Source organism: Phaseolus vulgaris, chromosome 2 (assembly GCF_051622355.1).
Source record: "Phaseolus vulgaris cultivar YP4 chromosome 2, ASM5162235v1, whole genome shotgun sequence".
In the NCBI taxonomy this organism is placed as follows: domain Eukaryota; kingdom Viridiplantae; phylum Streptophyta; class Magnoliopsida; order Fabales; family Fabaceae; genus Phaseolus; species Phaseolus vulgaris.
This window is the reverse complement of record NC_143499.1, coordinates 30,974,195-30,990,745: the sequence shown is the minus strand read 5'-3', so window position 1 is coordinate 30,990,745 and position 16,551 is coordinate 30,974,195. Positions and strand designations below refer to the sequence as shown.

The following is a 16,551-nucleotide window of genomic DNA, read 5'->3' as shown; positions in this document are numbered from 1 at the left end:
AGCAAAACGTGAAGAATACGGGGATAGAGAGCAAGAAAAAGAATCAGATATAGTATATTATTGTTTCTGTGTGTAAAAGATACAAATAAAAGGTAATATAAAAGAGACATGGGCTAACAGGATAAGGCCCAGAGAAAAGCGTTACACAAAGAAAATATAGGACCCAAGAAGAAGCCCAACAATATGATTAACAACTCCTTCTCTATTGTAAAACGGATTTGAAGAGTCAAAAGTTGGATTTTGTTAACCATTGTAAATTACATATTTTTTATAGTGTTAAATCACTCATCAACATTATTGATGATATTATTGTTGTTTTTATTCAGAGAGATAAAGCAATACAACTATGCACCATTTTTTTATGAACACTAGACTAGAGAAGACTTGTTTATTCTAAAGAAGTCAAAATAAGAAGCATAATTTTCTCAACCAAATCCCTCATTTCCGTAATAAACAACATTTTCATTCCCAACACATGTGCTATAATTTATATGTGAAAAATTATGGAGCTTTTTGTCCCTTTATTATTGGACCTTCCTTCCTCGTTTTCCAAGATAGAGAAAAAAGTAAATTCATGCAAGTGTTTATTTCAAGACATTTATGTTTATTTCTGGAATAAAATTCTTGGAAATATAACTCTGAGAATGATATTCTTTAGGAAAATGTTTGGTTGATAAGTACATTTTTCTTGTTTGAGTTTTCTTATATTATCGCTAATCATTAGTTTGAAAACAAGTAACAGCTTCTGGGGATATATTGACATTTCCACTTAAATAAAATTTATTTTCCATCAAAAGAAAATATTCAGCTTCTTTATAAATTAAAATTAACATATATAAAAAAATTAAATTAAATTAACTTATAAATAAGTTTAAAAAATTATACAAATTACAGTAAATAGGTTTTGCAGAATAGTTTATGTATAAATTAGTTTTAATATATGAAAAATAATATTTTATTTTCTATCTTTCCTGCTAAAGACATATAAACGAAACCGTTTTCTAGACATAACTTATCACAATAATAAAATTTACTAAATAGAATAAGGAATTAAAAATAATCTTATAATAAAAGTGATATAATTAAAATAGCATTTTAATATTTTATCTATTAAAATAAATCAAAAAAAAGTTATCCAAGTTTTATTATAAAATATGTATATAATTTTAGTTTTTTTTTTCTTTGCCTTTTCTTATAAATTGGATTTCATCTTTTATGAGATTGATTATTAGAGTTCATTTTTTGGATTCGTAAAACCACCCAATCCATATTTTTGTTTAGATTAAATTCTTTTTTGCTTTATTTTTTCTTTTGAATCCGTTTTTAATATTTAAGTTTAAGGTTTAATAATAGTATTATTTGAAAATAACAAGTTTTAAAAAAAAATATAAATACTTAAAAAATAAAAAATAACATCTAAAGAATAATTTTCCTAGAAAGACATTTTATATTAAATAGTTGTAAATAAAATCTTATCAGATTTTTCTTATTTTTAAGGGGTTTACCAATTTTCTATCTAAATCTTCTCCTGTAGTCCCATCCTTACAACATAATGAAACAGATACTTTTCTTCTTCAAATGTCACTCTTAGAAAGACAACTTTTAAAAATGACAGCTTAAACATACAAAATTTTAAGTTTACTATCATTGTAAAATATTATAGATATATTTAATCATAATTTCCTTTTTTAATTAATTAATAATTTGTTGTTATATTTAATTTTAGATTTTTAAAATACGCTACATATTTAAAAGAGACAAATTCTTCTATACCTATATATATATATATATTGAATTTCTCATTATAATTATATTTAGTATACACAAATTTCTTCTTATTTTATTTTTATTTAATATTTTATTTTATTAATTTATTTTGGTTATTTTGTCATTTTGTAATTTCATAGTTAAACAAAACAGTTTTTTAGTTTTAAAAATTTATTTTATTTTATTTATTTTATAATTATTTAAATTTAAAACTAAAAAATATTAATATTAAATTTGAAAAAAATTGTTTAAAAAACGTGCACTACATTTATTTTAAAATAATGAGTCAAGTAAAACTTTGAATTGAAAAGTTATTTGATTGAGAATCACTTTAATTCCCTTAGGTACAAAACAATGAGAGGAGTGTGAGAAAAAAAAACAAAATGAATGCAAATCACAAAAATTTAGTTTTTTTTTTTTCATTCTCACCTATTTAAAGGTATTTCTTATTAAACCGATGTCTTATTTTGTACTGATAAATCAATACATGTTGCATAAAATATGATTGTTTAATGGTTAATGTTTCTCATTTTTATTTCTTTTACTTTGTTTTTTATTTTTATACCACGAGTGGAGGTAGAAGAGGAAAAAAAATATATAAACAAAATATTCAAAACTGTTACTTGAATACACATGGATAGATGCGAATATACAACATTGTTGGAAAGAAGAGGAAAAGGATTAAAAAAATATATATTTTCTTAGGGTTTCTTAGTGGAGTTTTTCTTCTTATTCTTCTTTTTTTCCCTTTTCATTATTATATTTCTCTTTTTTAGTTTTATATTAATAACAAATCAAAATTAGTGATTTACAAGTATTGAGTATGAGACAGATTACAAGTTACGTAATTGCGTTGATATAATTATGTTCATTGTCTTATAATTTATTTTTTAATTCAATATATATTTTTTACTATAACTTAATTATTAAAATTGTATGTTAAAACTCATAACTGATGAGCAAAATGTTTCTATCTTATTTTTTTCTTAATGATATTTGATATTAATCTGAATATTTTTATCTGAGATCAGTCGAGACTTTTAATACAATTAAGATAAGTTAGAAATCTTTATCGCTGTCAAAAAGAAAACTTAATTATATACATTTTTTAAATATTAATTAAAATCTCGAAATGGTTAAATTAAAAAATTATTAATTTTCTACTTTAATTATAATTAAGCATAACTTAATTTATGGATATCAATAATTTAATTAAATTTATAATATTATTATATATTTAAATTCTTCAAATAATACAATATAAAATTAATCTTTTAAAATTATATTTTTAAATTTTAATTTAAAGATTTAATTAATAGACCAACTTATCCCACTCTATTTATGACTCTATTTATTATTTAAACTCAGATCTATTCTATCACTCAATTATCTCATGCATGTTTGTTTATGTGGATATGTTATTTACAATTAAAGACATTAAAAAATATCAATTATTTGAATCTAGGATTTTGTAGGAAAAGAACTGATGATATAAGTTTGAAAATTATCATCTTCTTTTAAAATGAAGAGAAACAAAAGAAAAATCATGTTAGCATGGGATTATTTTGAATTTATCTTTATTAAATAAATTTAACTAACATAGATATTTTAATAAAATGAAATAATAATAAAATAAATTTTGAATACAAAAATATATGTACTTATTTATAATAAATAAATTATATAATAATTATTATTATAAATATAATAATACTATTTACATTTAATATAAAAAGATTTTTTAATTACAATTTTAAAATTTATGAATATTTAAATTATTTATTTTTATATAACAATTGACAATTTTTTCATATATTCAAAATTTTAAATGTACATTATTTTTTGGTCAAGTAACTTGTATTTTTTTTGTCAGAAAATAATTATTGAACTATGTCAAATTATACTATAGCTAATTTTAATTTATCAAAATTTATACAAAAATATATAATATTTTATTATTATATTTTTTAAATACAAAGGTAAATTGTAATCTTACATTTTACACTTAAATAAAATAAAAATATTCTCACAACTACCATCACTTAACTCGTCAACTTCAATAAATTATCCTTTTTAAAAATTCACTTTAACGTACCACAATCCAAACACACTAATTTTTTATATTTTTCTCTTAAATCTTCACACATTCACTTAAATCCTTATATTTTCACTTCTTACTTTAAATAAAACCTTAGTATTAAACTTGTGAACATGATGTGTCTGTCATCATAACCGTAAAATTAAATTAAATACGCTTCATATGTCATGTCCAAAATAAAGTATTTTCTAACTTTTTAAACTAACTCCATATAATATCAAACAATCGATAGCTTGAGAGTATATAATAAGTTCTCTCATTTTCAATTTCTTTCTTTCTGTCATCTCTTTTCACATTCAACTCAAATAAAATTTTGAAAATTACCTTAAGTAGGTATCTATATATTTATAAATTAATCATAAACAATCAAACTGAAAAACCTCAACAACTAAAAAATAAAAACAATATTAGTTTTATTATTGGATTGAATTAAATTTCATATACAACCGATTTTTAAAATAGATCAAAATTGAACAAAGTTGATAGTAGTATACACACAATTTTATCTATCAGATTATCATACTATCGTTTTTGTATCGGTAGATATTTATTAAAGTACTATATTAGTCTTTTCTTTTTATAGTATAAAATAACAAAAAGATAAAATATAAGAAAAATCAAACTATCTAATTTAATAAATTTATCAAAATAATAGAATAAAAATATATGTTTATATATGTAAATAAAAAAAGTAGTATAAAAATTTGACTACAATATTAGAAGTTGAACGTTTAAGTCCCAATTTATGACATGTGGCTGTGGGGTTGAATTTACCATAACATAGTTATGTTGAAACATAAATATTCTAACCCGGTATTATTGGCGATAGAAATTATTTTTTAAGAATTTAATTAAATTTATATTAATTTGGGGCTGGTTAATTTGGTATTATCAAACATATATATTTATAATTTTCTATAATTTAATATTATTTATTTTTTACATAAAATATTATATTAGTTAGTGAGTTGTATATTACATGGTGAATTGTGATGAAATATTCAATATTTTTAAAATTACTTTTATTAAATTGATATTTTAATTAATATGTGTAAATTAATTTTATAATGCGATTTATATCAAATGGATTTTGAGTTTTGAACATGAATATGATTTAATAAAATAAAAAAAATTATTGATTAATGTAAAAAGTTATATTATATATATAGATTATGATATTTAATAAACATTTATTTTGATGAAGATTGAGAAATAATAGAAATAGGTCATGAAAAAAAAGTTGTTCACTATTAACCATTAAGAAAAAAAAATGAAAAAGAAAGGAATGAGAAGAGATAGATGAAGAAAAAAAGTTAAAAAAAAGAAAAAAAGTTAAAAAAAAGAAAAAAAGTTAAGAAAAAAATATTCACATATAGACTCTCATGGATCAAAATAAATGTCTTTTTATCTCTATTATAATTAAATATGTAATATGAGAATAATAGTTGGTAAGATCTCATGATGATTGATGATATGCATTGTTCATTATTGTATGTTTTTATTTTACATAACATCCTAACTAACTTACAATAATATTATATATTTTTTGTTTTATCTATTTTTTAAGCTTGGTTTACATCAAAATATATATATATAAATTATCTAAAGATTATAATGCACATAAAAGTATAGATAGAAAAAACTTATATTTTTCAAGGAAATAAAGTTCCACTATTCCACCATTTAATTTATATATTTTAACTTAATAATAAAAGCTTATAAAACAACTTATAGTTTCTAAAAACTAAAACAAAGTATATGAAATCACACATACAAAGTATAAATAAATAGATAAACATATAACCTAATATAAACCATTACTAAAAAAATATTAAATAAAAACTAAATATAACAAATAACTATTTTTTTGTTTAAAATTATTTTTATTTAATAATTTTTAAATAAAACATTTAAAAGAAATCCTAAGATAAAAAAAAATTATTACTACGATCTAGTTTCGTTCAATATTATTTAAAATTTTATAATCTACTATCCACAAAGAAAATAAAATAAAAATTCTATTTATTTATAGTATTTAATTTGCAAGAAAACAAAGATTCTCTATATTTTCTTGTTTTAAATTTTGTTTAAAGTATGACATGAAGTTTGACGTTAAAACATGAAGAAAGAGTCGTATGCACATGTCATTGTGGTATATGAGATTATAAAGTGAATGAATCTAAAAGCGCGTCACTAAATGGTGTAAAATATAAGCAACCGCTTATAGAGTCAAATTTTGAGTTTTATATAATCATCTTCAATTGTCACAAAATAATCACTAGATGTAGGTGTAATTAGTTTTTGGATTTTGCTAACATTAATTTTAAAATTATTTTACTTCAATACAGATATGGAAGGGAGGGGTGATTTAAAAATATATTAATCAAAACTGATTTACTTTTAATAAAAAATTACTTAAATTAATTTTTAAAATCTCTCACCTCCCTTATAAATGAATCAAGAAGATTGAATATAATCTAATAACAATATATAATATATGATATGTATTAAAAAAAGTGTTATAATGAACAAGAAAAGACAAAATCATAGGTAGTAACTAACTAAGTAACTACTATTAAACACAAGAATGCCGTGAATATTCGCGTACTTGTGTTTGGGCCCAACTTGAAACTTCGCCGCGCCCTTACGTTGTTGTGCAAGACGAGGCTACCCTGTCACTCACAACCTTGTTATTTACAATTTTCAACCTTTTGTCCAATCTCTTCAATCTTTGCTATGCTATATATTTAACTTCATAACACTCCTCATCTTCATCCATTGCATCTTCCACAATAAGCAAGACATCATGGGAGAAGAAGTCTCAAACAAAACAGAAACAGAGTCACACTCTGCTGTTGTCGACTCTGTTCCTCCTCTTCAGGAAAAAGAATCAGATAAACCCGACCCTTCAAATGAGAACGTAACTTCTCCTTCTCCACCTGTTCAAAGTAAATCTCTAACTCTTATGACTGTCTCTCATCCCGCTTTCTTTTACTTCTTGGCACTTTTCCAGAGAGACTATAATATATGGAAAGCAGAATCTGAATATGAATTTGTTTACTAAGCTTAACAGAAACTCACTTTATGCATGGCTTTTTTTTTTCCTTCTGGTATTTAGTCAAATCATAAAGGATGCTTCTTGCTAGTGTTTCTATAAACTCTTCTTTCTTGGTGATTAGCGTGTAGATTAAAAGTAGAATTGACGATCATGACGCTCTGTTTCTTTTTTTTCTTGACTCTTCTCTTTATTTAGTTTGTTCGAAGTTAATAAAGTTTGAAGAAGAATTTGTCCGGTGGCTGTACTTCTCATGTGTTCAAAAGGGTTTTCTCATCATATTACATATTTCTTATCTCTAGATTTTATCTGCCTCTTTCTTTTGAACCTTTTGATTTATCTAGTTTGTTTATCTTTTTGGGTACCTGTTTGAGTTTTTTTTTATTCTTTCTGCTTTGGTTGTCATGAAAATTTTTTCCCTCAGAATTAATTTCAAGGTTTGTTTGGTATTGTCAACTGTACAATAAAAGGAAAGTAGTTTTTCTTCCAGGAACTGCAACTCTTTATTTATCTTTGGTGGTAGAATATTATAAAATGGGAAATCGAGAAGAACTTTAAGACAATTTTATTTTTTTTCAAGTTAAGACTTTTGCTGTTAAAATTCCCTTCTGAAGCAGAACATATTTACTTCGTGTTGTTTTAATGCTTCTATTATATTCTTCTATGTGTGTATGGTAATTTACATCATTAGGCATGCAGTATTATATATTTTATCCAACTACTATTCATTCTCTCCATCGTGTTTTTTTCAGAGGTTGAAGATCATGCTGCTGAAAAGGATACAGAGGATTCAGTCAGCAAAGGTCATTCTCTAACAAATCTTTTATGTGCTTATTGAAGGTTCAAGAGAAACGTAACCCTTTTCATATTGTTTCACCAGATGTTATGCTTGCAAGAGTTTTAACAGAGAAAAGATTGGCTTTAATTAAAGCATGGGAGGAAAGTGAAAAGACAAAAGCAGAGAACAGGCGAGTTGTCATCTTAAATAATCAGCTAATAACTATTGATGATAAATCTTCATGTATCTAACATAATCCAAATCAAATATTATTCTTTTTTGTTCATTCACTAGAAACATGCTTCATAAGAAAATGCTTGTTTACCATTTTCACCTATAGTTTGGAGTTATTTGGTTCCATTGGTAAATGCAATGTTTCATCATTGAAAAGGGTTTCAAATATCTCAATTCTTTGGTAACTCTTTAAGTTTATCCATTACTTTGTATCACCTCTGACTCAAAACTTTTTTCAATAATTTTATGGATAAATTTCTTATATATTATTCAATTTTCTCATTGATCATTCAGGGCATACAAGAAGCATTCTGCTGTTGAGTTGTGGGAGGATAGCAGGAAAGCATCAGTAGAGGCAGAACTGAAGAAAATTGAGGTGATTAACTACATGTACAAAGACACTAATAATTACATTACTGAAACAACTAATTTTAGAGATAAAAATAGTTAGTTATTATTTGATTAAATTAGAGATATTTTAAAGACTAAAAAATTATTGATATCTAAAGTAATTTTTATTAATAAAAATTTATAAACTATTTTTTAAATTGATATTTATTAATTATCAAAGTTTTATCTACTAATATCTTAAATTCTAAATATTAGTAGTTAAAATCTTAGTAACTAATTTAGATATCAATTTATAAATTATTTTATAAATTTTTATTAACAATAAAAACTACTTTAGATATTAATAATTTTGTAGTCTAAAATAGTGTTTAATTTGATTAATACAATAAATGATTATTTTTTTATCTAAATTTAGTTGTTATTTAATGAATTTTTTTATAGTGTTAACCTTATTTGAACAGTTGATTAAAGTTGAAAAAAATTGTTTTGAACAGGAAAACATGGAAAGAAAGAAGGCTGAGTATGTTGAAAAGATGAAGAATAAAGTTGCTGAAATTCACCGGTTAGCTGAAGAGAAAAGGGCAAATGTTAAGGCTCAGAAAAGGGAAGAATTTCTGGGAGTAGAGGAGACAGCTGAAAAGTTTCGAAGCCGTGGAGTTACACCAAGGAAATTCTTTGCATGCTTTAGTGCCTAAGTTTCTTAGGCATATGAAGGAACAAATTCTCTTTAGATTTGTTATATGTTGTTACACATTTTAATATTGCTTGCTGTGCTGTTTTTTCCTATGTACTGTTTGAAGCTGTTGTTCATTTGAAGAAGACAAACTAGCATAGAAATAAGGGAAGAAGAATTTGTCTCCCATAATTTTTAAAAATATTACCAATTTACTCTTATTATGCTATTTTAATTCTTTCTTAAAATAGGTGCTTTTTCATGTAATTATAATTAGTTTTTTGCCTTTCAAACTTTGTCTTCAAACAATTGCATTTAAACCATATATTAATCGTATAATTATTTATTTACATTTTATCAGTATTCAATCATTAGTTTTACATGATAAGAAGAAAATTTGATATAAGAGTAATTGGTTTAATTGATCTAGAAGTGAAACTTCTTAAAATTTGTGATTTTCAATCAATTTAAGTAAAAAGAAAGTGTTATTAACATTTCTTATTTAATTTATACTTATTCCCATCCTATATAGTATTACTCTTTACTACCCTATCTTCAACATTGTTTCATAATTTTAAAAGCCTTCGAATAAGTAAGTAATGGGATGTTTTCTTGAAATATTTTGCTTTAGGGGAGAAAGTTTAAGCTAATTATTTTATAGTTAAAAGATATAATGGTTATATATATAATATAAATTTTATATTAAAAGGTGATAAAGTAAAAACAACAACTTTGATTTGATCAATTTTTTGTTTTGAGTATTTTTCTACCTCAAATATCTAATTCTTTTTGTTTGTCATATTGGATGCATGTGTAGTTTGCACGGTTGCATGTGACATTTGAGTCCAATAAATGAATATTTGCTGGTCTAGATCTCTAGTTATATATTTAGTCTGCAAACTAGGTTTTTTGAAATCAAATTAGGACTTTTAACTTTTTAGATATTTTAGAACAATTCTTTTAAAGAGTAAAGAAGTTAAGATAAGGAAAATTAATTTAATTCATTGTTTTGGAAATAATTGATATTGTGAGAATAAAACTAGAAGAGATAAAATCCTAGGACAATACAATATTTGGATTTTAGTTTGTGATGTTAAAATTGAAATTTAATTGTACGATTAAGTTTGAAGATTGTAAATTCTGATGATACCATGAGAGGTATTGTTGGCAAGGATTATATGAGATGGATAATGTATTAGGTTTATGTAAACCATTTTGCTTAGTAATATATTAGTTTAGATTGAGTTATTGATGTTGCTTTAATTTAGTGAGATATTTGATATTGGAATGCTATATTGTTTAATAGATTAAATTCAATTGAATTAAAAGAAGTATATTTAAGTGCTAGATTAAAGGGAATTTGGTTTAAAATTATTTATTTTAGTTTTATTAAAAATAAAGTGTTTCAGTACCGTCAATATAGTCTTACATCACTTTGGAATCGAAGTCAAGGGTAATTTATATACTCATTCTTTCTCCAACACAACAAAGCACTTTTAAGGATAAAATTGTGACAGAGCACCGACTTTTAAAACGGATAATACTTCAGATGTGGTGATTAACTCTAGCGATAGTTGAACCTTTGAGGGAGGATGAATGAATTATAATGCTACATAAATATTTTAGAATGAAATTATGCATTTTAAGAATGTTAATTTAATAATAAATTAAAAGATGATAATTTAAGAGAAATCACTTTGTGATTCAATCTTAAAATCCCAAATAAGTGGAATTAGTTATTAGCAAGAAGGTAAATCTATGTTAATGTGATGCAAACACAATTACTTTTAAGCATAGTGAGTTACCTATTATCCATAACAAAAGTTATATATATTTATATAAATAATGTTGAGTTGATAAGTGAGGTGAATATTATTGATTAAATAATAGTATGTACATTCATTACTTTTATTTAATTTACCTTATGAGCTATTTATAGTATCGTTTGATATATTAGTGAGAATGTTTTGATACACAAACAAATGACCATACAAAATAAAAGAAAATGGTTTAAATATTTATATTTTCATATTTTTTTAATCTTTCTTATTTTGAATGTAATATATATGAATCATTTTGTAAATATCAAGTTTGAATATATAGAATCATAAGATTGTATATCTTTAATGTTTAATTTGAGGATGTTAGACTTGACTTTGTGTTTTATAGTTTTTTGCATTTTGATATGTCTGAATCTAGCTCTATATTTTTAAAAGGTTTACTTTGATTATTTCTAACTAAAACGTGAAATTGATTAATAGAATTAACTGACACGTCCATTAACTTTTTGAAGGTATTAGTTAAGAAAAAAAGGAAACTTTTTTTAAAGAATAAAGTATATAAATGAATGTTTTTAAAACATTAACTCTATTAATCAAAATCAGAGATTTTATGGCATTCGTGCTACTGCATTTTATGTCAGTGAAGTAAGGAAGTGCGCACCACTGCAGAGCCTTTCTAATTTTAGCAGAAAACATTTTAAACCGCAATTAACTGCCTTTAATAACCATGGGTTAATCATCAGAAGAGAAGCTGAATAAAGAGATGAAAACTATTTACAAAATATTTGAAGTACGAGGCTTTTGAAAGGACCAAGTTCAATGGTTGGCAATGTAACGGAGTTGGAATAGAACATTCATTATAGTTTCTTAAATAGTTTATAACAATTGATACATTTGATGAGTAAAGAGAGTTCAAGGTACCACTTTAGCCAAACGCAACAATAGATCATTTTTGCGCACTATATGTGAAAACGGGTCATACTTCAATAGCAATATAGATCATAACACCTTATTAAGATCAGCAATAAACACGGAATGATGAATACATCCTTAATGTGTATAAAGTAAAAAAAAAAATTGTTAACAACGGTAGAAAGTACCAATAAGAACCTCTTATGAATGTTTTTCACTCAGCCAATTGATCGTGTTTGCTAACATGGTTCGTCGTGTGCCCTTTTGTTTTAGAAAAAACACCAGAAGATGGACTCTGGCCATCGTTACCCTTTGGCCTTAGAATCGTGTATAAGTATAGATAGAAAGAATGCCTTGAATTTGCTATGGCCATTGTTTACCTCCAACTGATTCTGTACATCCCAAACCAGAAGCAGTTTGTTAACAAATAAAAAAGCCCATACCCAACTGAACGACATAAAGACTTTCTAACCACATGTTTTATGTCAACAGATGAGCTATATGAATTCATTCACCACTCGCCACTTGTTCATCGACTCAGGAATTATTTAAATTCTGAAAAAGCTCCGGAAGATGGGCATTAGTCAGCTTGGTCCTCTTAGTGATTTCATTCTTCTTCTTAGGTTTAGGCTTTGTTGAAATGCCTTCCATTTGCGCTGCACTCCTCCTCTTTGCAGTGTTAGTAGCAGGCTTCATTCCATTCTTTTGTAGATCCCTCTCTATGTCAATCATATCACGAGGCAATTCAATCCCCCGGAAAAGCTGTTTTAGGTCATCATCCACCTTCATGGGCACTTTAGGATCATTCGGGTAGGCAATGTCCTCTTGCGAGTCAAAGTTAGATAACAGCCAAACCTCCCTTGAAGCTTTCAAAGCCTAGAGAAACCAATAACTTTTATAAGGTCTTGTTCCGTGAGAAACCAATCATTTACTAAATTTTGACTCCTCACTGCCTCTAAGAAAATCACCTCACCGCTACAAACCATCCAAGTATTAGATCTTGCAAATCAAATTTTTGAAGTAGTTCCATTCTTTGAATATTTCAAAAAAAGAATACCACAAAGTTCACTCATGTACTATTATCCCAGTATCATGTAAACCTCTAAGAAGCAGAGACACAGAATGGTCTTTCAAGAAAAGAACAGAGACAAACTAAAGTACGCAAACGAAGGAGACATGGAAAGACTAAACAAATAAATTTCAATTGCAATGTTCTACAAAATGGAATACCACTCTAATAAATACTTGGTACAAAACTGAACCCCCTTCAGGTAAGACATTCAAAGTTCAACTTTTTGCTCAAGTATCGGAGAATTCAAAATCCCATATACGAGAAAAATCAATTTCCATACCAGCCATAATGGAATAATTCAATATTGGCAACTCGAGGTTGATAGAAAGGGGTAAAATGATTTTAAAATCTCATTCATGTGCAGTTCTAGTGAATAAGCAAATTAGTCCATAAATCAAGATCACATTTAGTTCACCCAAATTTTCTAGTTTGGCACCTACCCTTAACTGACATGAACATATTTTAAAGTTGTAAGATTCCAAAGTTTATTTAAAGTTGCAATTTTGACTTTCTATCCTTACGTTTTATATACTCACAACAAGATGGTATAAGCAAAAGTGCTAACCATATTTGAAACTCAATCTTTTTCAACTATGTCATTCATTGCTTTCAAAATAATAATATATAAATTTAAAGTAGGAAAGACAACCTCTGTATCTATAGTGGTCTCTTCAAGTTATGCTAACATAGCACAATTTTATGTAGATTTAAGGTGTGGAAATCTCATTGTGGTGGAGTTTTTGTAAATTAGAGAAAACTTTATTTTAAATAATTTATTATTTTTATGGCATCCACAATATGAATTTGCCTAAATAGAGTTTCATTGCATGAAAAAGCAAAGCTTTCAAGTACAAACTTCAAAATAAACGAAAAAAAATGAAAAGCTATTTAGAATGTGCTTGAAAGCACAAATAAAGGGTGAAATATACACTTGGACCTGTTCCTTTCCTTGAAAGAGCTAAGACCACAGGGTAGGTATAATATAACTAGTTTTTAAACTATATTTACACTATTTTAATTTGTCCATATAACAGGTAAACCTACCATCATAAAAGAACTTCACACCTCTCCTGCAAAAGCATTTGATTTTTATTCTTAACAAAATGAAATTTAAACCTAACTCATCCCTAAAACCAACTTGTAAGGTGAACTTTGCACTCACTTGTAGACTATAATTTGACTTTGTCTTTAATCAATATGGGCTTTTCAACACATTCCCTCATGGCAAGGACGTAACATCTTGAGCACGGGACTAGGGAAAGCCCGATAACAGGTGACACGATGCTCACATCTTGTTAGGATAAACTCTAAATAACTTTGATAGCATTTTAAGAAGGTGAAATTTAAGTCTAACTCAACCAAAAAAACGACTTGTAAGCTAAGATTTATACGTACTTATATACTATATTTTGATCTTTTCTCTAGTCGATGTAGACTCTTCAACACTTATATCCATCCTTGATATTGCTCATAACATTTGATTATTTAAACTTCTTTCACATGTACAGTGATTAGTGATTTTAGCACAAATGATTTATCCTAAAATTCAAATATGCATGGGAAGAAATCAAATCTGTGAGATATGAATACCTGCACAACGAGCCAAGGCAAATGTGGTAGTGAAAAATATATCTATATTCAAAATCCCACCAGTGCAATTGAAAAATGAATGCCAAGAAAAATTCAAGCAAAACAATTAACTAACAAGAATAATTTACCTGCAAGTCTTCCATCACAGTTGGGTAAGAATCTTTTAGGTCAACAACAGCAATGCCCTCTGGAAACTTACGTACCAGGAAAAGCAGCTGACTTTTGTCCCTAACATCATGCTTGGACTGCAGAGAAAAAGCAATGCCAAGTATCACAAACCAAACTACGGACCTAAAACTGAAACATGAAAGGTACAGTACATATACACGTTGATAAAAGTTACCTTGTAAGAGAATTTTTCCCCATCATATTTTATTTTTGGGTTTTTCCTCATACTCTCAAAAACATCTTTATTAGCTCTCATGTCCACGTAACACGCTTCATTTATTTGCTCCATCGTTAAAGCCTTTCGGGTCTGTAAAGCAAACATAAGCACAAACACTGAGCATCAATGACACTCACTAACCACAATTTAGAATGATCATCAGACACAAAGTAACTTACAGAAGGCTAAAAGAAAAGCATACTATGCACCATGCATTTCCCAATAATCAACAACGTAATATTAAAAATAGCCAAAATGAATTCAATTTTTCAATAAAATATTATCATTAATTCACTTTCATTGTGATTTGCAATGTACTCTTAGTGTGAATTCTGATAAAGGCTTTCTATTTTGAATTTCTTAACTGTCTTTAGGACACTGGTAAAGATCCTTAAAATTAAACATTTTTTTAGAGACCACAAACGTCTTTCACGATAAACAATTTTATTAAAGTAAATTAGGACAATTATGTGTACTGAGTATAACCCAGTTGCATACTTAACACTGCTGATTAAGCATTTTTTTATAGACCACGGGTATTTTTCACTTTTCACGAGAGTCAATCCTGTTTGAGTTCGGATCACTATAAAGTATAACGAAACTGCATATTCGACACTGGTCATTGTGCATTTTTTAGAGAGCACAAGACGGGAGACGACAATACTGAGTCCGTTAGGATCATTGTGGGTTCTAAGAACATTCTTTTAGAAATCACAAGTATCTTACATGAAAGACAAAACTACTTGAATCGGTCAGGATCATCAAGGGTTCTATGTTTCAGCTGTATATTCAACACTGCTGATCAAGCATCTTTATTTAGAAATCACAAAAATCTTTCCCGAGAGACAATCCAACTTGGCTAATACAACCATGGGTGCTACGTACAACTTAGCTGTATATTTGCCACTACCTATTAAGCTAGAACAACTTTATACCAATTGATCCATTCGGTCTTTACTAAACATGAATAAACCACAACACAGATTTTTTAATCATATAGAAAAGATGGAATTGAAGAATTATATATACCTCAAAAAGGAGATCAATAACACGCTTCATCTGAGCCCCTACGGGGGCTTTGCGTATGCTATTAACATGTTGAAGTCTTTCCGTGTCGGTAGAGAATTTGACAGCACCTGGAGTTCTTCCATTGTTTGAAGCAGAGGAATTCTTCTCTGGCTGCCTTTTAAACCTGTTTGCCTTCTCCTGAAACGCCATCTGACAAAAAAAAATTGTAGTAATGGCAGAACAAGGTTTTACTCTCGGATTTGCAAATCGATCAACACCACTCTGAGATTTTTTATTATCTACTTTTCTTTGTCTATAATTTGGGGAAAATGCTTAATCAATATATGTTATTGTTCGTGGATCGAAATTGGAAAGGGAATCGAACAGGTGGTGAATGAATTTTGAAAAAGGTAGAGTAAGAGAAGATTGAAAGATATCGCAGGGAATTGGATTGTAAGGTGAAGAGGAGAAGATTGACAGGTTTTTCTCCTGCAGAAATTGAATCAACGCGGACATAGGAAGGTTCTCTTATAATACTACTCCATTATTTCGGCGTGTGCCAACCTCTTGTTCTATTTAACTAGGTTAAATCCCTATATTTTATTATGTAGACAAAAAAAAGATTTATACACTTTTGATTTTATCTATAATTTTGTGAATATACAATTTTTATTTATATCAAATTTTAATTGTACATTTTATTTTATCTTCTAATGTTGAAATATTTTATAATATATAATTATATGTAATTTTTTTTAAACCAATTTAATAAGATTGTGTTATTGTACAATTTCTAATGTTATATAGTTTATATAAAATTTTAGTTGTATATTTTATTTTAATGTTC

At 26.6% G+C, this 16,551-nt stretch overlaps 2 protein-coding genes across 2 annotated transcripts; one reads left to right on the top strand and one right to left on the bottom strand.

The window, feature by feature from the left end:
* Positions 1-6,469: 6,469 nt before the first annotated feature.
* LOC137811399 (remorin) lies at positions 6,470-9,177 on the top strand. The gene is made up of 5 exons (XM_068613131.2): positions 6,470-6,813; positions 7,673-7,723; positions 7,801-7,888; positions 8,227-8,308; positions 8,778-9,177. Exons 1-5 carry the CDS (start codon positions 6,672-6,674, stop codon positions 8,976-8,978), a joined length of 564 nt encoding a protein of 187 aa, XP_068469232.1. The 5' UTR covers positions 6,470-6,671; the 3' UTR covers positions 8,979-9,177.
* A 2,524-nt stretch (positions 9,178-11,701) lies between these two features.
* Positions 11,702-16,278, bottom strand: LOC137811398 (transcription initiation factor IIE subunit beta). Its single transcript, XM_068613130.2, has 4 exons — positions 15,726-16,278; positions 14,655-14,786; positions 14,440-14,556; positions 11,702-12,525 (listed from the first exon to the last, which is right to left on the bottom strand). The coding sequence occupies exons 1-4, from the start codon at positions 15,912-15,914 to the stop codon at positions 12,187-12,189; spliced, it is 777 nt and encodes a 258-aa protein (XP_068469231.1). The 5' UTR covers positions 15,915-16,278; the 3' UTR covers positions 11,702-12,186.
* Positions 16,279-16,551: the final 273 nt, after the last annotated feature.

Bases quoted from the DNA above. Each gene is read 5' to 3' on its own strand.
- LOC137811399 (XM_068613131.2), top strand. From the start codon at position 6,672: ATGGGAGAAGAAGTCTCAAACAAAACAGAAACAGAGTCACACTCTGCT. The intron at 7,889-8,226 runs GCGAGTTGTCAT...TTGATCATTCAG, and splicing joins AAGACAAAAGCAGAGAACAG to GGCATACAAGAAGCATTCTG. The intron at 8,309-8,777 runs GTGATTAACTAC...TGTTTTGAACAG, and splicing joins CAGAACTGAAGAAAATTGAG to GAAAACATGGAAAGAAAGAA.
- LOC137811398 (XM_068613130.2), bottom strand. From the start codon at position 15,914: ATGGCGTTTCAGGAGAAGGCAAACAGGTTTAAAAGGCAGCCAGAGAAG. The intron at 14,557-14,654 runs GTAACTTTTATC...TTTTCTCTGCAG, and splicing joins GGGAAAAATTCTCTTACAAG to TCCAAGCATGATGTTAGGGA. The intron at 12,526-14,439 runs GTAAATTATTCT...TGGTTTCTCTAG, and splicing joins CTGTGATGGAAGACTTGCAG to GCTTTGAAAGCTTCAAGGGA.